This window comes from Melospiza georgiana, chromosome Z, assembly GCF_028018845.1.
Source record: "Melospiza georgiana isolate bMelGeo1 chromosome Z, bMelGeo1.pri, whole genome shotgun sequence".
Lineage (NCBI taxonomy): Eukaryota > Metazoa > Chordata > Aves > Passeriformes > Passerellidae > Melospiza > Melospiza georgiana.
In genome coordinates this window covers 14,997,641-15,022,760 of record NC_080465.1, presented here as the reverse complement: position 1 = coordinate 15,022,760, position 25,120 = coordinate 14,997,641, and the positions used below count along the sequence as shown (strand labels likewise).

The following is a 25,120-nucleotide window of genomic DNA, read 5'->3' as shown; positions in this document are numbered from 1 at the left end:
GAAAGGCTGCTGATCCAGAGATTTCTCCTAATTGCCTGTTAAATTAACTTCTCAGCACTGGCATCCTGGCTGGGCAACTGATAGAAGACACCCACCATATCTGCTTTGTCTTCCACCACATCATCTTCACACAGAGACTCCCGACCACATCACCACCCACTGTAAGGGCTGTATCAAACTTCTCCCTTCTGTTTAGTGCAAGAGTTCCACCTTGCCCTGCCCTCTCCTCGATAGCCTGTACCCTCCATCCCAGCACTCTGGGTGTAGGAGAAGTGCCACTTTTGCCAAGGATATCCCAGCTGTGTGAATGGACCAAGCCTTCCAGTCAACGGCACTTGCAGCAGCAATCCCTGAGCCATCTGCCAGGGACACCCCAGGCCCTGAGCCCCTGCCCTCCAGGAGAACTTGGCGCTGAACAGAACAGAGGTACTATTATCTGTCCCTAATAAACCGCTCTTCTTGAAAAGCAAGCGGAGTTAACGTTCAGGCAATGCAGTCAAACCCCCACTCAATACTCACCACAACTGGCTCAGCGACAGGGGCAAGAAAGTCTCTTTTGCAAGGTTTTATTCCAGCGGAGCGAGGCTGAAGGGGACCCAGCGAGGAAAAGAGAACCACATGGAGCAGGCAGCTTGAAAAAGGGAAGGGGTGGGGAGTGGAGCTAAAGGCTGGGCAGAGGAATTTGGTCTTCAGGGGAAGGGGGGTGGCCACCAGGGATACCAATCCAGTGTGGGGACAGGACAAACCAGGGGAAGTTGTGACCGAGAAGTCCATTTGGGAGTCTGTTTTTTCCTCCTAGGAGGACCAAGTCTATGGTAAGTAGTTACTGTTGTTTCCAGGGCTGTGAACTTGGGAATTGACCAAGGCGGGAGAGTTCATGGGATACTACCATGGTGAGACAAGCTGCCCCTTCAGCCCCTGGATAATCACAGTGGGGCAGAGACCCACCTGCAGGCTGTGGAAAAGCCCCACTCTGGAGCAGGTAGAGATGCCCTTATGGAAGCTCCAGCCCCTGGAGATCTCACACAGGAACAGGCTCCTGTCAGGAGCTGAAGCCTATGCTTAGGAGCACATACAGGAGCAGGTTTCCTGGCAGCTGGAGCAATCTGTTTCAGAAGTACTGCATACCTGTAGAAAGGGCCCATGTTAGAGCAGAGGAACGGTGTAAGGAGTAAGAAGCAGCAAGAAATGTGATGGACTTAACACAATACCCATTTCCCATCCTTCTGTACAGCTGGGGAGGAGGTAGAAGAGCACATATGAAAGAGTGAAGTTGAGAAAGGAGGGGAGATTAGTTTCAGTTTTGCCTTTTTTTTCTTCTCCTACTCAATTTTTCACTGGCAATACAAGATATTAATTGTACCCAGCTCTATCTGGCTTGTGACAGTACCTTGTCCTTGCCTCAACCCAGCTTTCCCATCTTACTTTCTCCCCCATCCTGCAGACAAAGGAAAGTGACAGAGCAGCAGCTTGACTACCTGGCAAGCAACCAGCCACGGTCAAATCCATAAAACTCATGGAGGTAATGCAGGAGAGATAGTGAAGGTACCCTCTTCATTCAGCCCTCAGAGCTACTGCTGTGCACACAGAAAAGGGCAAAACCTGGAAAACAAAACCCTGCCAGAGCCCTGTGAATTGCACATACTTGCAGCAGGACATCTAGGATGCGCTGACCTGGGTGAATGATGGTTATTTCAAGGAGGTCAGGAGGAAGACCTTTTATTGCCAAGGCTAGACAAGACACATGTTTTTCAAGTATGCAGCCACAGGATATAAAGAAGAGGAAAAGACTTCTGAAAGATTGCACAGCTATAGAATGCAAGGCAGAATGCACAGGCTCCAAAAAGGGAAATAAAAATAAGAAATTTGAAAACAAAAATGTTTCCCAAGGGAAAACTCTTATTTCAGAAAGGGCAGGACAGAGCGGCCACCCAGCTTTTGGGAAAACTCAGAACTGAACCAAACCCAGGCAATCTCATCAAAGTTCCTGCTTTCAGTGAAGGCTTGTACCAACTGATCTCCAAACAACCCTTCCAACCTGAAGTTCTCCTGACTGCAAAAATATCCAATGGTCTGGATACATAGGACACTCAAAACCAAAAGAAAAAACTCCATTTGCAAAACACACAGTACATATGTAAATATATTTAAACAAACAAAAAAAAAAAAAACAAAAAAACTTATTGCTTTATTCAGACTTTGACATATTTGAGAATTTCTGTGGAAATAAATCAGTGACTGCTTTTCAGCAGAGATCTGCTTAAACCAGAAATTGAAATGATGCTGGAATTCAGACTGAATCACTTTTTATGAACTAAACATTTTTCTGGTCTAAGAAGAACAATCCCCATAAAATGCATTTCTAGGCTCTTGTTTTGGATTCGTTTTCTGTTGTTTGGTTTACACAAAACTTTGAAATCCACTCTGTGGATGGCTTTATGAAATTAAAACTTCCAAAGAGCCCTCTAACAAACTTTTAAAATTACATACTAGCTATATTCTATCTTCTTTGACTTCAAAGTGCATACACATTCAAAAGTTTTATACATTTCCTAGACATCTTTTTAACAGACAGAAACCCTATCAGACATTTTAGTTTTCAAGGGGAAAAAGAAAGTCGTTAAATTCACAGTTTTAACAAGTGTTCCAAGGAAAGCCTACTACATTTTTTCTTCTGGGAAATCAAACCACGAGGATCTGTTGACAAGTCTCTTTGGAAGTCTCAGTATCAATGGCTCTCTCTCTGGACACTCTAGGAAGGAAGTCCTGGGGGAAGGCAGTTGACTGGAAGGCGCTGCTGGTGCTTCCTGAACATAACTGGTTACAGTTTCTGTGTGAGACGTGTTACTGCTGGTACTCACTGTGGTAACACTCTGATCAGCTGCTGTTTCCTGAAGTTTGACATCAGCATCTCTAACGCCACCATCTAAGTTTTCCCTTGTGTCAGGGATATCACACTTTTTGTCTACTTCTGCAGTTTCCTCACATCCTGTCCTCCTCAGAAAAGAAGATGGAGACTCATTTTCCCTCTCATTTATTTGAGTTGTGCCTGTCCATGTAATACTGCTGTCCCATTCGGTACTTTCTGGTTCCTTGCTACTACTATCACTATCAATTGTAATCACCACCGGAGAAGAATGTACTGAGCTACTCTGATGTTTCCGGTGTTTCTTCTTATGCTTTTTCTTTTTCTTTTTAAGATGCCTCGTTGTGTCCGTTGCTTTTCCTTCATAGACTATCTCCACGCTTGGACTCCTCATTTTCTTCTTCCTTTTCTTACGCTTTGTCTCACTGCTTGCACGATTGTCTGACAGGCTATCTTCATTTTTGCAGCAATCACCAAATTTTGAGGAAGTTTTCTTGGACTCATTTTCTCTTCCTAGACTTGTGCTTTCCATGAATGTATTCTCCAGGTGGCGAGTTTTGTACTTCCTTTTTCCACCAGGCTTTTCACTTTTCATTCTGTCATTTCCTCCAGAAGGAGTCCTTGATCTGTTGCTTGACCGACTCCTTGACCTGCATCTTTCATAACAGTAATAGTGCCTCTCATGGAGTCCCCTCTGGCTATGCAGATCTGTCCTCTCAATAAATGATCGTATCCTGTATTCTGGACTAGCAGACTGCCGCGAGTAAAGAGTGTTAGACCGGGTCCTCCTTCTGCTGGAGGATTCATAGCTGTCTCCAAACACCTTTCGACTACAGAAAGCAGAACCCCACTGGTGTCTACTTTGGTAACTGTCTCTTACATAATAGCGATCGCTGTCTCTACTTCTTGATCTCCTTTTACTGTGGCCTTTGCTGCGTGAACGTGATCTGCTCACTTCTCTGGATGGAGTGCTCTCACCACTTAGAGAGTCCCTCTGGCTTTTCAGAGGGGCTCTGCTGTCATGAGCCCTTGATTTTCTGCTGCTTCTTTTGCTCCTATGTTTGCTACTATCTCTGCTTCTCGATCGTCTCTTTTTAAGTTGGCTTTTGCTATGGCGCTCCCTTCTAGACCGATGGCCATGGCTGCCTCGACTGTCCCGTGAACAGGACTGTGGGCTTCTAGACTTTCCCTTTTTAGACAATCGGTGATTCCAAGGGGAGCATACTGTATCACTCCCTGGAGAGGGGCTCCAACTCAAGTCCTGTGGAGGCAGATGTTTTCTTTTGTATTTGTTCTTCTCATCCCCTTTTGATTCCAACTTCTCAACTGCAGGAGATAAACAGCTTCTACAACTTCCTACATCCTCCCTGTATGTTGGGGAATGTGGTGAGAAGCTCCTGCTTGGTTCACTGTCACTCCAGCTGTGACACTGGACTGGTCTCTGTTTCTTGACCTCTTCCCTTTTCTCTTCCTTGATGGACTCCTCAGAGTCAGAGGACAGCTCGACCACTTCTGGGGTCCTCTCAGCCAGCGGCTTAACGTACCCAACAATGACACAATTGTCTGAGGAAGAGCCACTGTCGTTGGAGTCAGCATTGGCCTGTAACTCAGTCTGCAGCTTGGTTCTTCGGCTCCCTGAAGCAGAGTCCTCGTCAGAACTTTCTGATGACTCCAGAGGAGAAGCTATGGTTGCACGAACCTCTTCTGAAACGGAATAGGAAGGCCCCGGAGTTTCGTCATCCCACGGGGCCTGACCAAGGCCAGGAACAGACACACTGTTATCCGGCCCTTGCGGGTATGCCACATCGGGAGATATTGTAATAATTGATGAGTCTGAGTGGCTTCCTTCCTCATACGACGGGGCAGGACAGTCGTAATTGGCGTGCTGATCGTATGCTTCCAAGTTAAAAGGACAACGAGCAAAACTGATGAATTCGTGCAGGAAGTGCTCTGTCCGATTCAGCAGAAATGGCTTCAGGTCCTCAGCAAAGGCCTGGCTTTCCAGATCGTACCTGGTTACATTGCTCATGATGATGTGCTGCACAATGTTGATCAGAGACCCGTGGGCACCAAACAGGACCGTAAGCTCTCGCTTCAGCCAAGGAACCAGGCGGTGAAGGCAAGCAGGGTTGCGGCGGAAGAACTCGGCCGAAATCTCTCGGTATCGGCCGCCGTCCTGGATGCTGCGGATGCGCACGCCGGTGCGGTACAGAGCCCTGCGGAAGGTGATCATGTCCTCCTCCTGGATCTGCCGCAGAGATCTGCCCTCCGCGCTGGCCTTCCTCCTTGAGGCCAGCCTCCTGAGCATCTGCTGAATCTCCCTGTGCCTGTGTCGCGCCGGCTCGCTCGACAGCCCTTCAAACAGCATCCCGTTATCCGGAGGGGACGGCATCCTTCGGGAAGGGGAACCGCGCGCGCGGCGTTCCCTCGTCAAGGTGGTGCGGTAACGAAACCTCCGGCCGTCAGGGCTGGCAAAAGAGCTTGTTTCTAAAGGGCTGAGGATGTACTCCTTGAAGTCATCTTCAGCACGAATCGTGTGGAAAATGGAAAAGAAGGGTTGCTTGCAGAGCGGGCATTCTGCTTTGTTCTTGGACCACTCTTGCACGCAGCGGAAGCAGAACCTGTGCAAGCAGCGATCCAGATACGCCACGTTGTCAAATCTGTCCAGGCAGATGGGACACTTGGAGTCGGGAGACGCATCTGTCGGCAGCTTACTGGTGCTGGCTTTCGGAGAAAAACTGCTATTTTCTGCAAACTCCTTATCTGATGTCATGTTCTAGAAAAGACAGAGACAGAAGATCATTGCTGTCACAGAGAGGCAAAAATCTTACCCTGTAGAAACTCATAACAATTTCTTTCACAGTTGCAAAACCCAGCAGGAGCTCTGAGAGAATGCTGAACAAAGAGGCAGTATGACCTAACTACTTGGTTTGACTTCTCTTCACAGTGAGCTCTAGTTCTTCAGTGCTGCAAGTTTTACACAGCACCCAAATCATGCTGGCACTGATGAAGGTAACAGGCAGGCCTGTCTTCTTCCCCACTCTTAAATAACTCTGTTGATGTGGTCAGTAAATTTATTATTTATATTATATCCTCCAAAATATAGCTTAAAAAATCTAGCATTTAAATATGAAAAGTTATGAGAACAGTTAGCTCTGTACTTTGAAACAAACCAACCAAAAGAAGTAACTGGACTTTAACTATGTTATCACCTTCCAAGTTCTGCTGGACCTGTTCTGTTCCTGCACAGTCTGCCCCTCTTTGTTGGGCATTCATGCTGGACCACACACAGTTTGTTGGACAAGACAATCTCCAGGGATGTGTTCCTGCCAAAATAAGTATTTTTTTTTTCATGACTGAAGGACAAACAACCAGATGTCATGCTGAAGTACACACTGCCTTTTATCTAGTAGGTTGTTATGCTGTTTGCTTGAGATAATAAGTTTTGTTGACAGTGACTGGTCTGGAGCTGAGCTCTGAATTGGTGTTGAACAGTGTTGATAACACAGAGATATTTTTGTTATTGCTGAGCAGGGCTTACACAGAACCTTTTGTACTTCCACACTTGTGAGGAAGTTGGTGGGCATGGGAGGCTGGGAGGAGATGCAGCTGGGACAGGTGACCCAAACTGACTAAAGGGATTTCCAGACCATGTGACATCCTCAATATATAACATGGGGGAAAGAAGGAGAAAATGTGAGATGTTTGGAGTAAAGATGCTTGTCTGCTCAAATCACATCAGACATGATAGGGCTCTGCTCTCCTGGAGATGGCTGAACACCTGCATGTCCATCGGAAGCAGTGAATTAAGTCCTTGTTTTGCTTTGGTTTTGTGCATGGCTTTAGGCATCCTTATTTAACTGTCTTTATCTCAACTGACAAGTTTTTCAGCTCTCACCCTTTCAATCTCCTCCCTGATCTCAGGGAGTGTGCAAGTGGCTATGTGGTGCTTGGCTGCGGTGAAATCATGAGAGATGTCAAACATGGTCAACAAAAAAATCAATCGATTTAAAAGTTATTTTCAGTTTTGGCGTTACCCTAAGGCATTACAATCCGGTGGAAATAAGTTACCACCCTACTTCAAAATCCATTAGCCCATGTTTTGCAGCCCGTCTGGCAGCAGGCCTTTGCGGGGGCAGGACACCGGGGGATGGGGCAGCAGCAGCGCTGGGGCGCCAGAGGCGCAGCCCGGGCTCAAGTAAGTGCCGGCACAGCGGAGCGGGTAAGCAGGCCCAGGCCCCGGCCCCGGCCCCCGCCCCGCTCCGCCCGCTGCGACACCGCCCCCGCCCGCTCCCCGCCACCCCTGCCTCAGCAGCCGCCACCCAGCGCCCCGAAGGAGACGGCGCTCCGCCCGCCCCCAGGCCCGCACTCACCGCCGCCGGGTCCTCGCTTCCCGCGCGGGCCAGGGCCGCGGCCGCCTTCAGCCTGTGGCGCGTCCGGCAGCGCCCGGTGCCGGGAGGCTCCCGCCGCTCCTCCCCTGGCGGGCGGCGGCGGCGGGCACCCTCCGCCAGGCGCCGGGACGGGTCCGCCATCGGCGGCGGCGTTGCCACAGGAACAGCTGCCCGCGGGCGCGGAGCTGAGCCGGGATCTGCCGGGAGCGAGGCCGGGGCCGGCGCCGTCATATCCGCGCCCCGCGCAGTGACGCCTTTCCGGGGCGGGGCCGGGATGGAGGGGCCGGGATGGCGGCGGCGGGTGGGCGGGTTCCGGCCCGCTGCGCCGCCCGGTGAGTGTTCGCGGGGCAGCGGCAGGGCTGGCGGTACGGAGCAGCCCCGGGGAGCAGCGCGGGCGGCGGCGGCCCCGGGCGGGTGAAAGCGAGGGGAGTCGCGGCGGTGGCGGCGCCGAGGCGGAGCGCGCTTTGTTCCGCAGGTGGCGGCTGGAGGGGCGGGGCGCGGCCGGCGTGTCCTTCTCTCGGGGCGCGGGGTGGCCTCCCACGGCCGCGGGAGAGCCGCTTCCTGCCCCAAGGGCTGCCCGAGGCAATGGCAGAGTCCGCCGGCCGCGCCAGCGGGAGCTTGGCACTGTCTCCCAGAGCGCAGAGGACTCCATGGAAGACTGGAATAGTCTTATGGTTGGTTGGGCAAGTAAAACATAAATAGCACGTAGCAAAGAGGAGATAGAAAAAGCATTTCCTAATAAGACGTTATTAGGAAAGAGAAAAATAACTGTCCCTACTGATTTTTACAAGTGCATACCTGGAGTAGATAAAAGTGTGCAAAGAACACGGACGAGACCGGTTGTGCAGGCTTCCGCAGGTGGGGCACAGCCTGCCACGGTACCTGCATGTATTACTACCAGGACTTGGGTAAAACAGAAGCACAGCCAGCCCTGTCCCTTTTCTTACCACAGTCAGTATGGACTAAAGTTTGCAAAAGCACACGTGAATTCACAGATGCCCAGAGTACCAGCACAGCCCTCTGTTCATGTGATAGCCCTGCCCCATATCCTGATCCATTTTACTCATTCCCACGCACCAGCTGGTCCTGCTTCTTGCTCAAGAGTAAATGCCTGCTCTGGCGCTTCCCAACAGGTACTCCGCTCCTAAAGATCTCCCCAGGTAGCAGCACAGGCCTATCGTTCATGACTTGCCTGCTCCTCACCAGGTAGCCCATGTCGAAGTTTGCTCAGGAATTACATCACTGCTCCCAGTAATTTTCCCTGGTGTTCAGGGCAGATGCAACCTCTCTTATGTCCACAGCAGGCAGCACCAGGCATGTGGGCTGTGACCTGAAGCCCTGCTTTGTGTGTGGGTGCCAAGACTCACTGGTTTTACTTTCCTCAGTTCTCCAGCAGGTGCATTTGGGGCACACATACCCATCCTGCCCCCACACTGGCACCTACCCGCTCCCATTGCTGGCACAATAGGAGGGATTTGTATCTCAAATAGTCGTACTCTGTCAACTTGATAAATGCTGTGTGCATGTGTCAGCTCCTAGGCAAGGTGGGACCCTCTTGGACAGTTCATCTCTGGGTCATGGAATTGTAAAGGTATACTCTAAAGGCATTCCAGGCTCTTCACAGGGGTTTATAATTTCTGAGCTGAAAAGAAGCAATTCTAGAGGTAAAATGGGTCCGGTTTGAGGTGCTGGTTTTCTAAACAGCTTTGAAAAGCAGAACTCGTGGCAACTGCCCACGAGGATTGGCAGCACCTCATCCCACATACCTCTTGAAGCTGGGGAACAATCTTTTCTTGGTGAGCCTGGCCCTCCTCCTTCTGCCATCAGGACCTTTGGAGTCCCTTAGTCATCAGCAGGATTTTTCTCTGCTGATTTTTGGGAATAGGTGTGTGGAGAAGTCCCATGTCTCCCTGAGCATCAGTCAAAGCCCTGGCAGTGCCACACTGTTGAGAGTGGCATCTGCAGTCCCTGACAAAGGACAACCCCCAGCCCCATTTCTGGTGTACCCTGGCACCTCGGACAATGCTCCCTCAGGCACAGCAGCAACAGTTCCTGTGGAAAAGGAGCTCAGTGGAAGGTGGAAATTGTTCAATCCCTGAGTTTGCTCAGCATCTCCCATCTTAGCTACATCACCTGTAAATACATTAAAATTGTGATAGACCTATAGCAGTGCTCCTCCAGAGGTTTCTGTGCTGATGGGCTCACTGCCTCTCTGCTGACTTTCTCTGAGCCAAAGCTGACTGGCTGGATCATTCTTCACTGTCCACATCAAAAGAGCTCAGCTTCAGTGTGCCCTTGTCCACACTGTGGTTGAAGCCTTCACCAGCTTGCAGTTATCCACCCCTTTCCCGTACTAGCTGGAAATCTCCAGCAGCATGACACCAAGAGCAGGAGTTAGAAATAGTCTCTGACCACTGGCCTGCCCCAGGCTGGGTCCTCTTCAGTGCTATCTTCTCATCCTTTGTTTTAGGTTCCACCACAGGTGTGCACCTGCAGCAGCACATGGGCAGGTACCGGGCAGTTCAGGGTTGTAGCCTGCTCTGCTGCAAACCTTCCAAGGGTCACTTTGCAGCCCACTCAATGGAAATCTCTTTTTTGGCTTTGCTCCTTCTGGGCAGCGAGTCTCTCTGATCGCGTAGAGATGCTTTAATTCAGAGTTGCCACGAGATGGCAAAATACTCCCCATCATCCCCTCCAAGCTGGCTTGCCTGCGCCGCAGGCTGGAGCCGTGCAGGACTATGGGGAAGCAGCAGCAGCAACAGCAGCTGAATTTCACTCCCTTCATCTTAGCCTGCTGCTTAATGTGCATTCTCTGAGATGCTTCTTTAAAAATCCCCGGAGGATCAAGACCTGTCCATTTACTGTCCATTTACCTGTCCATTTACATCTCCCTGAAATCCAAGGCAGAGACTGTGCTCACAAGAGAGATAAAACAATTGATAATGTCTGCTGAGGACAAGGACCTTGCACAGTGACAGCAAGCTAAGGCAGAAGGAGACCTTTCTCTTTTTATTAGCTGAGAAACCTGTGTGATGCTTCTGCTTATATTAAAAGAACTGATAGCCTCACTCAAGAGCTTTTACTTCTCTAGCCTGTCTATTCTCTGTAACCTCTCTCCTAAACTGCTGTCACAGCTCAATACTAGAGTAAATGTCAAGGGTGCAAAAGCATCTCCACTTCCACATCCTGATGCTGACCTGAAGTCATGTCAGCATGATGGCAGAAGCAAGAAGCCACTTTTACATCCCCCATAAGAGAGAAGTGGGATTAAAGGCCCCATAGAGATTTAGAAAATACCTCCTAGTCCAGTGGGAAGGTGCTGGTTTTGGCTGGGGTATGGCTAATTTTCTTCACGCTCTCAGACTGATTTGAATTTGTGCTGAAAACAGGGCTGATAACATAGGGATGTTTTTTTTCCTGCGGAGCCAAGGTCTTTGCTGCTCCTCACCCACACCACCAGTGAGGAGGCTGAGGATGTACAAGGAATTGTGAGGGGACACAGCTGCAACAGCTGACCCCAAATGACCCAAGGGATATCCCTATCCCATATTGTATGATGCCATGCTTAGCATGTAAAAGTAGGGGAAGAAGAAGAAAGGGGAGGAAGTTCAGTCATGGCGTTTGTCTTCCCAAGTCATCCTTACACAGGATGGGGCCCTGCTCTCTCCTGGAGAACACCTGGCTGGCTGCCTATGGGAAGCAATGAATGAATTCCTTATTTCGCATAGCTTCTTTTTGTGACTTTTACTTTCCCTGTTAAACTGTGTTTATCTCAACCCATGAGGTTTTTTCACTTACTGTTCCAGTTCTCTTCCTCATCCCACTACAGAGGTGTGAGCAAGTAGTTATGGGGTGTTTAGTTGCTGGCTGGGGTTAAACCACAACGGTCCTTCTTTGGACCCAATGGGGAGCTCAGAAAACTCAGATTATGACAGACTAGATTGGAATGTGCTAGATGAAACTTAAATTATTAATCAGCAGGCTGTAGTGCTTGCCCACAGGGGTCACTTGCCTGACGCTGTATTGCAATCCAGTGCTTGTTGGTGGCTGTTTGCTGTAGTGCTCTGCTTCTTATCTCACTCAGCTGTGCCTGGGAACATTTTGATAACAGCCACGGTGTGCCTGGGCTGGCAGGTGGCCAGGGCATTGGAGCTGTCTGCTGCACGGGACAGGTTGGAATTCCAGTATGAACTTGAGCCAAAGGGGCTGTGACCTGTGGATGAGTCCACAGTACAGGGGAAGAGTGTGAGAAACCCTTTTCCTGAAGAAGAAGGAGAGGCAGGATGTGAGCCAGGTGATGAGGTAGGGATTCGCCTGCAGCCCATGGTGAAGGCATGGTCAGGCTGTCCTTCTGTATCCTCTGGAGGTCCATGGTGGACCCTGTAATTGCTATAGCAGGAACCCCTGTTTCTAGCCAGGCTAGAAGCAAGGTGAGGAGTTCATTACACTCTTAAACCCTTCAGTCTGGCACAAAATGCCTTTAAATTGTTGTAACCCATTATTTGAGTTTTGCTTACAGGAATTACTGTAATAGGAGCCACATGAACCAATGGAGGACAAGTCTTACAATAAACAGTGCAAATGCAGCAGTGACTTCACCTGAGCTGGCTCTAGGCCACAGTACCACAGCACATCACCTCTCCTATCCTGTCCTGAGTGACCAGCAGAACAGACAGAGCCTCAGCTCATGGGCCCTGAAAGTAATTCAGCTGGCATTCTATGGACATATGTTAGCATTTGGTGGGCTTTTGCAGGGGGTGTCCATAGACTAAGGGAATTATATCTGTGTATTATATCAAAGGATGGAGAGGAAATAGGGGGTGTCAATGAGATTCTATAAAATTGTGTAGGACTACAGCATGACAAAAATTGTATGAGTTTGGCTGGGGTAGTTTTCTTCACAGCGGCTAGTATGGGGCTGTGTTTTGGATTTGCACTTAAACCAGTGATGACAATATAAAGCATTTTCTGTTACTGCTGAGCAGGGCTTCCACAGAGCCAAGGCCTTTGTTGCTCCTTACCCACACCACCAGGAGGAGGCTGGGGACACAGAAGGAGTTGGGAGAAGACAGGACACTCTCAGTTCAGCTGGCCTTAGTGGACTCAAGGGGTATTCCACACCCTGTAGTATCATGCTCAATATATAAAGCTGGGTGAAGAAGAAGGAACCAAGGGGAAGGGCATTTGTCTTCTGAAATTACTGTTATGCATGATGGAACCCTGCTTTCTTGGAGATGGCTGAACACCTGCCTGCCTCTGGGAAGTGGTGAAGGAATTCTTTGTTTTATTTTGCTTGTATATGTGTCTTTTGCTTTACCTATTAAGCTGTTATTTTATCAGCCCATAAGGTTTTTACTTCTACTGTTCTGATTTTCTCTCTGATCTTGCTGGAGAGGGAGTGAGCAAAGAGCTGCATTGTACTTAGTTGCCTGCTGGGTTTAAACCACACCTATGAAGTTTTAAAGCCAGTTATTTCATTTTTTAATACACTGATCTCCCTCTCTCTGAAAAAGCTGTCTGTGAAACTGTTCAGTGACAGTGTTATACATTCCACCTCTCCTTCTTGATAAATCTCTGTTCAGCTTCTGCTTGTATGCTTGCTCATAGAAGTCAAGAAGCACATAGAAACCCCCTCAGCCTGCTTCTGGGATTTAATCAGAAGGGTTTTGTTTCAGTGCTCAGTATCCACCATCTTCTCACCCAAGAAGATGCAGTTCAGAGCAGAAAGCTTGTGTTTCCTGTCACATTCAAAATGATGCAGCAAATAACTATGTTTAGGCAGCATTAACCATTCAGATGACATCACCAGAGATGGCTAAAGGAATATATGCATAATGCTGATGAAATCTCCCTCAGATCTTCTTTTTCTTTAATCCTCTTTAATAAAGCATAGCTTATATGTCAGAGTAAGTCTGGTTTATTAGCCTTGAAGTGGTTTGTTTGTTTAGGTTTCAGGGGGTTTGTCTGAAAAAAAAATTGTGATCAGCATGCTTTTGATTAGCATACCTAAGAGGACTTTCATTTAATGAAATGATTAGTTGATTCACCCAGGTATACAGCCACACTAACAGCTGCTTTAATGGAGACAAAAGATTCTCCTTCAAATATAATCTTGTCTCATTAACGTGAGGCAGTACCCATGGATACATGTTAATTATAAGGTTGATAAGAATATGTAAGGACAGCTAAATCTGGTGCCGGTAAAAGTTATGGTACAGATTTTCTTGAGTGTGCTCCCATGGCATGTACAAGACAAGCAGGGGGGATCAGGCCCAGCCAGCATGGGTTTAGGAAAGGCAAGTCTTACTTGATCAGCCTAATTTCCTTCTATGACAAGGTGACCCACCTAGAGCATGAGGGAAAGGCTGTCGATGTGTCTGCCTGGACTTCAGCAAGGCCTTTAACATTGTCTCCCACAGCACACTCCTGGAAAAGCTGGCAGCCTGCAGCTTGGCATCTTCACTGGGCTAGAAACTGGCTGGATGGCCAGGCCCAGAGAATGGTGGCAAACAGTGCTGTATCCAGCTGGTGGCTCTGGTGGCTGCTCACCAGGGGTGTTTTGCAGAAATCTGTGTTGGGACCGGTCTTGTTTAACATCTTTATTCATGATCTGGGTGAGGGGATCAAGTGCATCCTCAGTCACTTTGCAAATGACACCAAGTTGATCTGCTGGAGGGCAGGAATGCTCTGCAGAGGGATCTGGACAGGCTGGATTGATTGGCCGAGGCCAGTTGTGTGAGGTTACACAAGGCCAAGTGCCAGGTCCTACACCTGGGTCACAACAACCCCTGAGGAGCCGCAGGCTGGGGAGGGAGGGGCTGGAAATCAGCCCAGAGGTGAAGCACCTGGGAGTGTTGGTCAACAGTGGCTGAACATGAGCCAGCAGTGTGCCAAGGCAGCCAGTGGTGCCCTGGCCTGTACCAGCAATAGTGTGGCCAGCAGGACCAGGGCAGTGACTGTCCCTGTACTTGGTGAATCCACACCTCAATTCCTGTGTCCAGTTCTCGGCCTCTCACTAAAAGAAACCCACTGAGGTGCTGGTGTGTCCAGAGAAGGGCAACAGAGATGGTAGAGTGTGTATAGAGTTCTGTAGGAGTGACTGAGGGAGTGGGGATTTTTAGCCTGCAGAAAAGGAGGCTCAGGGGTGACCTTATTACTCCCTACAGCTACCTGAAAGTGGGGATCAGCCTGTTTTCTCAGGCTGCTACTGGCAGGCGGAGAGGACATAGCTTCAAGCTGTGCCAGGGGAGGTCCATGTTGGACATCAGGATGGATTTCTTCACTGGCAGGCTTTGGAACAAGCTGCCCAGGGAAGTGGTGGAGTCACAATCCCTGGAAGTGTTCAAGAAATGATTGGATGTGTAATGGTCTAAATGCCAGGGTGTGGTTGACCAAAGGTTGTGTTTGATGATCTTGAAGGTCTTTTCCAGCCCTGATGATTCTATGATTAGTGTTGTAGCTGAATTATTTAAAGAAGTCTATTGAAAATGAGTAAAAACAAGAAACAAAATCACTTGTCAGGCCACTCTGGGCTAAATACAGCTTTAAATCACTTTAATATATCATAATAATCAAAATCACTTGTCAGGCCACTCTGGGCTAAATACAGCCTTTAAATCACTTTAATATATCATAATAATCAATTTCTCACAAGTTACACTACCCAGAAAGCTTGAATATAATTGCTTCATTCCTGCATTACATGCTGTTTGAAAATGGAGGAATTGTGCAATTTCTTCTATTAGAGCCCTAATAGAACCTTCTGCCTCTTTAAAAATAATTATACATATATTCACATATATAGTAAAAATGTTTTATATATTTGTTATCCTCTTTATTATTTATGCACTACCATCTGTAACGTAAAGGCTATATAGACACAGATTTGGGTAAACAAACACAAGTTCATGGTGAATGGAAGCAATACAAAGTTTTAAAATCCCAAGATGTCCAGACAAAATATGCATATAAAACCTAAACACAGCACTTCAAACTACTTCAGTCAAGTAGCTCACAGGTCACCACACACCAAGAAGCAAAAGCTACAACTTCTGTGGGGAAAGAGTAAAAAAAGATGTATTTTTGGTATGAGACAGAGAAGGAAAAGGGAGAGAGAGACATAGGAAAGTGGGATTCAACACAGAGCCCAAAGGATATAGCAGGGGGTGATATGTCAGGAGACCCTGCTCAATGACATTGCAAATGCTTTGTCATTAGAAATACTGAACAGACCTGGAATTGGTTTTTCTGCCTTGTTGTGCCACCAGATATCTTGTAAGAGTTTGGACAGATGGGTTTCATTTCCCTATCTGCAAACACAGACGGTGCCTTTTCTTGATGCATTGCCACTTCAGATCTCCTCCACTGTTTGCCGCCGTCTTCCATCCCTCATCTCGTGCTGTGGCCACTTCAGAAGATCCTGTGTTTCCCAGCAGAAGTGAGTACAACAGGAGACTGGCGGGCGGAGGCTCGGCAGAGCTGCGTTAGCTCGCACACGGACGGACGGACGCACGGACGGAGGCAGCAGGGCGCACGGCCGAGGCTAGACGGCAGTGTTGGCTCACGCTCCCGGCACAGCCCGGCTGCTGCTCGGGTCCGTGCAGCCGGCAATCGCTGTGCAAATCCAGCCACGGGAATCGCCCTGCCACCTCCCCTTTTTGTAATCTGAAAAAAACAATGGTTCAGCATCTCTGAAACCTCAGCCTCGAAAACAACGACCACAAAAGAGGCGCTCAGGGCGTAGGGTAGAGCAACAGCCAAAAAGGCTCAAGTGAAATTCCCAAAGCAGAAAGAACACACCGTTTTCCTTAACAGTAAAAGGTGTTTTCTCCCTTTAATTCAAATTTCTGCATGTCAGTAGAGGTCCAATTTAACAGTGACACACCACTAAATGAGCTTGTTACTAAGAGGAAGTTACAGTATTTGAAATGGCTCTTTGCATTCAAATGAAAGAGAGGTGGAGAGCTCTGCCACAAACACTGGAAGAGACAAATGGTTAAAAAGATAAAGACCTTCAAAGACCATATGTTGCCCCAAGCAGCCGTTAATTGATTTTACTGTGGTTCAGTGAGTCTGGCTTGCTTTTAATGGTTCATTTGGCAAGTTGTTGCTGCAGCGACTTCTAATAATAATAATGTCATAATAATCTTTTAACTGAGTACAGATGTGTGGCTATACAGGATTGCTCTAAAAGCGATTTCTGGACTTGGTGAGACCAAAAAACATAGACAGTACGTTCCTTTAGTTCCTTCCTCTGTAGCACACATCATACTTAAGAACAGAAGGACAACAGTCACTCTAAGGAAAAGTAAAACGCATTTTCTTCCACTCATTTTGAAATAATTGCAGCAGTTAAGAGCCCATGGCCAGCAGATAAAGACAACATTTACTTTGTTCACACTACGTGTGTTACTGATTACAGTCATCAGGACAATATATTTTTCCTCAACAAATTATTTTTTGACAGAGTGATTTTCATAGTTCTCCATTACAAAAGATATAGATGATATTTTGACTCTATCCTTACACTGATTCAAGTAGCAAAGTAATCAAAATTAATAAAACTATGAACTACAATTAAGACCATATATTGGTTTTTTATCGTGAACCAAAAGCTCGGTGCCAGCATTAGAGTACAAAAAGAAAAAAAAATCAAACCCAAGCAAGTGAAATAATTTGCTGGTTATGGAGCTTGATAAACACATCTTATCATTTTTCATCAGCTGCAGTCATCCTGCTGTCACTGCACATTGCTACAAAGGCTCTCAAATGCAGGAAAACACACTCTGAGTTCTATGTTGTTATTTTTCAGATGTAACAGTGGATGGACAATACATTTTGTGGCAGGTAAAAGTGTCTATTGCAAGAAGGAGAAATCCCCAGCACAATCTCTGTTTCAATTTCTTCCCCTTTTCCTTTCTTTAGAAGACTAAATCCAAAATCCACACAAATTACTCACCTGACTTGGGGCAAATCACCCCATCAAAGTCAATAAAAGCAAACAATTTTAAAAAAATCATGCTCCGTATATACATCTGCAGTAGGCTTCAGATCCATGTCAGACATGAAGGTTCCCACGACTGACAGCTGTTCCCAGTCACTTCAAGGTGACTATTCACATACAAAAGCATGTGCTGAACTTCAGGACGTAAAGCCAATTAATTCAGTTTTAACTACACACAAGCGCCAAACTAAAATCCTTGCAGGGTTGCCATTCATTAATTGGTATTTATGTATCACTATGTGGTACCTTCTAAATCATAAATTCACATACCTGAGAGGGACCAATTTGATTTTTATTTGTGGCTCACCATGTGGTATATATGAGGTGAAACATCACTGTAAGGACTGCACACGTGTGGGGAGCCCTGTCCCGGGGAGCCTTGGCCTGGCAGCCCCTCAGGCCAGACAAAGCTTCCCCGCTCGGGCTGCGAGTGACCCCACTTGCTGGGGGCGATGCTGATGCCCGGGTGCCTGGCACAAACCGCCTGGGAAATCGGGCTGCGGGAGGAGCTTTAGCACATTAAGGCAATGAACTGCGACACCACCGATGCCATTTTGCTTTGGGTTCCTGCCTTGGAGGGATCAGGGGCTCGCCCGGAGGCTCAGCCCGGCCCTACTCGCCCCTCGCTCGCTGTCCGCGCTGTCCCGCCGGGCTCCGCCGCTTCCCGGGCAGGACAGACAGACAGACAGATAGACAGACAGACAGACAGACAGACAGGCAGGCATCCCGTGCGCATCCCGGCCCGGCCCGGCGCGGCGCGGGCACGCGGTGCTGCCCCGCTCGGGAACGCGCCCGGAGCTGCGCGGGCCCGGCCCCCCTCGCAGCGCCCGCTCCGCCCGCCCGGCTGGGGCTGAGCGGCGGCAGCGGCCTGGCCCGGCCTGCTGCTCCTGCTCCCTCTCTCTTCTCCCCTCCCTGCTCCACATTCTGTCCCGCTTCGGCAGCAGCACTTACCCTGCTTTATCAACAAACAGTTCTCAGATATAATATTGCTGCACTTGTGCTTTATTTTCATCTGAGAGGTCTATCAATAGGAATCCTCCCCAACTCCCCTTTTACAGCATTACAGGACACATGGGTTGAGATAAACGCAGTTTTATAGGGAAAGTAAAAGAAGCAAAGCAAATCAAGGAATTCATTCTTGTTTCCCATAGGCAGCCAGGTGTTCAGCCATCTCCAAGAGAGCAGGGCCCCATCCTGTGTAAGGATGACTTGGGAAGACAAATGCCATGACTGAACTTCCTCCCCTTTCTTCTTCTTCCCCCAGTTTTACATGCTAAGCATGGCACCATAAGCCGTAGGACTGGGATATTCTTTGGATTATTTGGGGTCAGCTAGTTGCAGCTGTGTCCTCTCACAATTCCTTCAGCCTTTCTCCTTCCCTCAGCCTCTTCACTGGTGGTGTGGGTGAGGAGCAACAAAGGCCTTGGCTCTGCTTAGCAATAACAAAAATATTCCTGTGTTTAAGCCCTGCTTAGCAATAACAAAAATATTCCTGTGTTATCAACCCTGTGTTCATCACAAATCCAAAACCCAGCCCTATACTGGCACTGTGAAGAAAGTGGACACTACCTAAGCCAAAACCAGTACACAGACTATCTCCTTGTCCTTGTTCTTATACACCTGCCTAAATGATGACCAGGTTCTGCACATAACCTGAGGCCTTTTTAGAGGGGTGCCTCATCTGATCTGAAGTGCTGACTGACTCTGGTGTGTGTGCATGGATATGTCCCTGGTTCAAGGTGGGCTGCAAAGCTGTGCCTGCTGGCATTCTCCCCACACAGCACCCTGCCAGCACAGGCGGCACCCAGGGCCTTTCTGTGCCAAGGAGAATGGCCATAAGGAGCTGATGCTGCTTTAACCAGCGTGTGGCATCAGGCACAAAAGGTGGCTGGTGTCCAAAGGAGTATCCGAGGGATTAGTTTTGGATTATGGGATGCTCAGCCAGAGCTTAATTTGCTCTTTACCTTGTGCCAGATGGGGAATCCCTGTGGGGAGCAGACACTGGAACCAGTGTTTCTGGGCCTAGGGTGTGGGCATATTAAATTGCCATTTTCAGGATGAGCTCCTGACTCTGTGCAATAGCCATAGAGACCAGCGGAGATGCAGCTACCCTTCTTCTCTTCCTCAGCTTTCCTACTCTCCTGTCTCAGTTTTCTTCATCACCCTGTCCCCTTCTCCTTCCTCCTTGGTGTCTGCATGACACTGATCCATATGGCTTTAACAGAATGCCATTAACCTGCAGCACTACTGAATGCTGGTGCTTTCTTAAAAACCTGCTGCTTTCTATTTTTACAGTCTCTGAAGTACAGGCACCTCAGACCAAGCTGAGGGGCTGACCTGCTGCTATGTACTGATCTTGGCTGCTGTATCCCTGCACAGGTTTTGTTCTGCTCGTACTTCAGGGGTGACTTGGACTCCAGGTTGTGTCTCTTCAGACTGTGAGCCCATTTTGAATTTGTACAATATCACATCTGAAAGGGTAGAAGTAAATGTACACTTTCAATTTTCAGTTATGGAAATGCAAATGAGGATGCCTTTGAAACTTGAAGAAGAGAATGGGGGTTTGCTCTGTTTCTATATTTCAAATTCTCTTCTTGCCCCACCCTCATCTATTTTTTCTCCTGCTTTCACAAGTGCTGCAAGAAATGAGCTAACTTGCCTTTAGAACACAACAAATATGATGTGGCACAGCACGAGTGTGCTTGTGCTCTCCTTCCACCATGCTGTAACTTCAACTTGTTCACATGGCTTTTTAAGGAAGAGTATGATAATAGTTTGTATCATATGAAAAATAAGGACTCTCCATTTTTGTCTTACTCAATCTAGGTTGCATTTTACTTATTTAGTGGCTGGATAAGCAAATATTTGCTGCATTTATTTCATGTGGTTGCTTTCTGCTCAATGATTATGTTATCTCTTTACTATGCCATGTAAATTTTGGTGGAGGGGGTATAGATTTTTTCATTGCAGACTGATTGCAAACCTTCTCAGCATTTAGCAGCCTGTTTTGCTGGCAGCCAGTTGAATCATGTGTCCATGGTAAAGGAAAGCACATGTGACTATATTTGTAAACTGCCTTTTTGTGAATATCAAGGAAAGTTATTTTACCTCAGAATTAAAAAAAAAAAAAATCTTAAAACTGTGGGATCCAGATGGACATCTAACTTTCCAAACTCCAGGAATGCTAAAATTGAATAAACTAAATAAAAAAATCAGACCTTGAAACCTTCTCAAATCACCAAGTTTCATCTTAAAATACTTCTCAAATATCTAAAGCTCAAAGCATGCACCTTTGTGACTGAAAACCTTTGGTGGTTTTGCAGTAGTTTTTAACTTTTAAACTCTGAAACAGAGGAATATAAGGCATAGTACCAGATTTTGACATTTTACATATTCTCTAGTGAAAGTTGCTTATGTAACTTAAATGTGCAGTTCATTCCTTGCAGCATCAGCCTGACTCTGAGAGCTTGCCACGGTTACAAAGCATGCTGGCTTTCAAAACCAGGCTGTTCCATATTGGCTGTTTTGATGTCTAAAGTATATTTAATTACAAAAGGGGGAAAAAAAGAAAATTAATTAAATGGACAAAAAAGGAAAATTAAATAAATGGGCAAGCTTACCTGGGAATACTCTGTGCTTGCAGAGAGCTGCAGATTGAGTAGGACCTCATAATTTGTTGCAATTTATTTCTTTCATGACCTGACCATTTATAGGCAAGTACAAAAAGGGCTTATATTTTTTTTTTCTTTCTCCAGCTGCAACATAATGATGTGGCATACAATAAAAGCAGCATTTCCACTGCATACAAGGAGCAGAGGAGGGAGCCTCAGAAGCCTTTCTGTGTGCAGGGCTCAGCTGTTATGGAAGCAAGACACAATGTGAATTATCTTTGTTATTCTTTCCCTTATGGTCTCTACTCAACCAGGCTCATCCTCTTTAAAAGAAGCTGCTGTTACAGTAGGATGTCACTTCAGTCCCTGTTCACAAGTGCTGGCTGTTTTTTCCAAGATGTAAGGACAGATAATTTGGGGTAACAGGCTAAGGCTTCTAGTAAAACCACTGTGCCCTTAGTATTTCTGTACAAATTTCCAGGTAAATTTTTCAGTGCGGGATTCTGCTATTGTCTTACACCAGTTCCTGCAGTCCTGGTTTGGAATGCTTTTTCTGATTGCATTCCACCAGGGAAAGGATGGGTTGTCTTCATAGTGTTCACACCTGCCATGCATCTCTTTTTTCAAAGTTCCCTGTTTCTATGCTCAGTGTTGTGTGCTCTGAATACATTGCAATGAAGGACCAGAAGCTGCCCAGGATCACAAAGCACCACCTTTGTAAGTTCTGAAATGCCTACCAAAGGGTGTTACAGGGATTCTTGTAAGCACTGTCCTGCTAGCACCCTTTGAGGAGGATGGAGACACTTCTGGTTTCATTGCTCTTCTTTTGAGGCAGGTTTAGTCCTGCAAGCACCCTTCTTTGAGGAGGATGGAGACACTTCTGGTTTCATTGCTCTTCTTTTGAGGCAGGTTTAATCATGGTGCAGAAGGCTGGAAGCTTAGACGTTGTGACTTAAGAGGACAACATGCATGAAATCCTTGGAAGGTTAAAAGTTCTGAATATGTGACCTGTTAGTGAGTGAGGAAGATTTTCAATGCTGTCCTTGCCTATCTGTGAAAGCATGTGATGTAATTTCTTCCCTTTATCAGGATTGTTGATTTTGCTTTTCCCTGCACACCTTGTTTTTGAACATGGCTTCTGCTCCCAATGCAGCTTGCATCTGCTTTATACAACCTCTGCTTTCAGTTCAAAACTGCCTGCAGTCTTGAGCAGAGCCAAAAGCAAAGCACATCCCGGCCACAGAGCGATATATGCACATGGACCGCCTTTGAAATAACAACCTTGGTTTCTCACTTTGCCTAACAGTTTCTGTTTCAGGCCCTTTTGACCCAGTTTTCGCATAGCTTGAGAACTCATTGCTCGCTTTACTTTGTGTCTGCAATATGGCTCACTCTGTTCAGAGATTTCCACTTGACCTTTCCAGTTTAACTTGCTGCTTTGCCATCAGCCAACCAAAGGGCAAGCGTTGAATTTGTTTAAGGTGTCAGGTTGCTAATGTGGCCGCTGTTTGGCCAGTGGATGTGCAGCCCTGCAGGAGTGTGAGGAATGACTGGGAGGATTTACAGCTTGCTGGTAGAAGGCAGTGCATTTCAGAGCTTGAAGGCTTTGCATAGAAGAGCCTGTGCCAGGAATATTAAATATTATTCCATGTTCAGAAATAAAAGTCTGCAGATCATACTGAATTTCTTTCTATCTTCCCTTCCAATTGTTACCCTGAGAGCTCCTCAAGAGGAGCATGCTATTTTGCAAATATTCAGTCCCTTTGGTAAGTGACTGCATGTTGTACATTCTTGGTCTTTTGGATTATAATGCTGGTTTAGACAGTATATTTAGACTCCTTTCATGTCCAGAAGACTGAGTCTATATTTTTGTCTAGACAAAAATAATTAATTTTCTTTTAAAACAAATTTTATTTTATTTTTTTGCTTTAGAACATGATTATTTTATAAAGTAAAAAAACTCACTTGATTGTGAGAACTGGGTGGCTTAAAACAGTGGTTGTTGAAGCTAAACCATTGCTTTCTGAGTTTCTGACTCAATTCCCATTCACATATCAGTGAGCAATGCTGCCATCTGACAGCTGCCTGCAGGTCACATCAAGATGAGATGGTTGCTTAAGACCATCCTTGAGATGGCAGGGAACTAAAATAAAAACAAAAAGAGAAAGACCCTTGAATCTCCACTGCAAGTTGTGACCCTGTGGGCAACCTTTGGCTAAGAGCCAAGAGTGGAAACAGGAGGTGCACACAGAGCATCTGCTTGGAAAAACTCCTTATCTCAGTGAGTAAACTCAGCCCGTCCTTCACAGGTCAGGATGTGACTCATGCTCCAAGGTGCTTTGCAGCAGGGATGACCTCACTCGCCAAATGGTAATCCTAAAATGTGGGAGGTACTAGGTGCTTTCTGTTAGCTGAGAGATTGCAGAAGATAGCAATTTTTCTCCAAAAGCCAGCACCAGTAAGCTGCCGACAGATGCGTCTCCCGACTCCAAGTGTCCCATCTGCCTGGACAGATTTGACAACGTGGCGTATCTGGATCGCTGCTTGCACAGGTTCTGCTTCCGCTGCGTGCAAGAGTGGTCCAAGAACAAGGCAGAATGCCCGCTCTGCAAGCAACCCTTCTTTTCCATTTTCCACACGATTCGTGCTGAAGATGACTTCAAGGAGTACATCCTCAGCCCTTTAGAAACAAGCTCTTTTGCCAGCCCCGACGGCCGGAGGTTTCGTTACCGCACCACCTTGACGAGGGAACGCCGCGCGCGCGGTTCCCCTTCCCGAAGGATGCCGTCCCCTCCGGATAACGGGATGCTGTTTGAAGGGCTGTCGAGCGAGCCGGCGCGACACAGGCACAGGGAGATTCAGCAGATGCTCAGGAGGCTGGCCTCAAGGAGGAAGGCCAGCGCGGAGGGCAGATCTCTGCGGCAGATCCAGGAGGAGGACATGATCACCTTCCGCAGGGCTCTGTACCGCACCGGCGTGCGCATCCGCAGCATCCAGGACGGCGGCCGATACCGAGAGATTTCGGCCGAGTTCTTCCGCCGCAACCCTGCTTGCCTTCACCGCCTGGTTCCTTGGCTGAAGCGAGAGCTTACGGTCCTGTTTGGTGCCCACGGGTCTCTGATCAACATTGTGCAGCACATCATCATGAGCAATGTAACCAGGTACGATCTGGAAAGCCAGGCCTTTGCTGAGGACCTGAAGCCATTTCTGCTGAATCGGACAGAGCACTTCCTGCACGAATTCATCAGTTTTGCTCGTTGTCCTTTTAACTTGGAAGCATACGATCAGCACGCCAATTACGACTGTCCTGCCCCGTCGTATGAGGAAGGAAGCCACTCAGACTCATCAATTATTACAATATCTCCCGATGTGGCATACCCACAAGGGCCGTATAATAGTGTGTCTGTTCCTGGCCTTAGTCAGGCCCCGTGGGATGACGAAACTCCGGGGCCTTCCTATTCCGTTTCAGAAGAGGTTCGTGCAACCATAGCTTCTCCTCTGGAGTCATCAGAAAGTTCTGACGAGGACTCTGCTTCAGGGAGCCGAAGAACCAAGCTGCAGACTGAGTTACAGGCCAATGCTGACTCAAACGACAGTGGCTCTTCCTCAGACAATTGTGTCATTGTTGGGTACGTTAAGCCGCTGGCTGAGAGGACCCCAGAAGTGGTCGAGCTGTCCTCTGACTCTGAGGAGTCCATCAAGGAAGAGAAAAGGGAAGAGGTCAAGAAACAGAGACCAGTCCAGTGTCACAGCTGGAGTGACAGTGAACCAAGCAGGAGCTTCTCACCACATTCCCCAACATACAGGGAGGCTGTAGGAGGTTGCAGAAATTAGATACAGTGCCATTAAAAGACCATGTGAGCTTGTCGTTAGAGCTTAACTTTGTAGCTTGCCTGTCATCAGAATATTGCCAATTTCATACCCTGATTTCAAGTTACTAAAAAGCTGCATATGCCTGCCTGCAGATAATAAGATTGGAATGACTGGGCTGGGCAACACAGGAAAAATATTCAGAAATGCCTGAATTCCAGGAAACAGAAACTCCTCTGTGAAAATGTCTTTTCAATCAATTGTAATTACAGCTGTCCACTGATAACCTCAGGGCTGGGATGAGACATTAGATTAATGCCATCAAGTTGCTGGACTTCACAGCCAGACTGATTTAATGAGTTGCCTCAAAAGGTGTTATAACGGATGTGAGTTAATCTCCTCACTGCATGACTGGATCTCGTTGTTCCAAATCAAGTTC

The 25,120-nt window shown here is 47.4% G+C and overlaps 2 protein-coding genes across 3 annotated transcripts; one reads left to right on the top strand and one right to left on the bottom strand.

Annotated features, from left to right (window-relative positions):
* Positions 1-2,174: 2,174 nt before the first annotated feature.
* On the bottom strand, positions 2,175-7,398 carry TOPORS (TOP1 binding arginine/serine rich protein, E3 ubiquitin ligase). Of its 2 annotated transcripts, none has more exons than XM_058043706.1 (2): positions 7,240-7,398; positions 2,175-5,642 (listed from the first exon to the last, which is right to left on the bottom strand). In XM_058043706.1, the coding sequence occupies exons 1-2, from the start codon at positions 7,396-7,398 to the stop codon at positions 2,661-2,663; spliced, it is 3,141 nt and encodes a 1,046-aa protein (XP_057899689.1). In that variant the 3' UTR covers positions 2,175-2,660. The 2 variants fall into 2 exon arrangements, with proteins under 2 accessions (XP_057899689.1, XP_057899690.1); XM_058043707.1 differs by lacking the exon at positions 7,240-7,398 and adding an exon at positions 6,079-6,509.
* Positions 7,399-11,591: 4,193 nt separating this feature from the next.
* On the top strand, positions 11,592-24,705 carry LOC131096209 (E3 ubiquitin-protein ligase Topors-like). The gene is made up of 3 exons (XM_058044525.1): positions 11,592-11,687; positions 15,671-15,916; positions 23,290-24,705. The coding sequence occupies exons 1-3, from the start codon at positions 11,592-11,594 to the stop codon at positions 24,703-24,705; spliced, it is 1,758 nt and encodes a 585-aa protein (XP_057900508.1).
* The last annotated feature ends 415 nt before the right edge of the window (positions 24,706-25,120 follow it).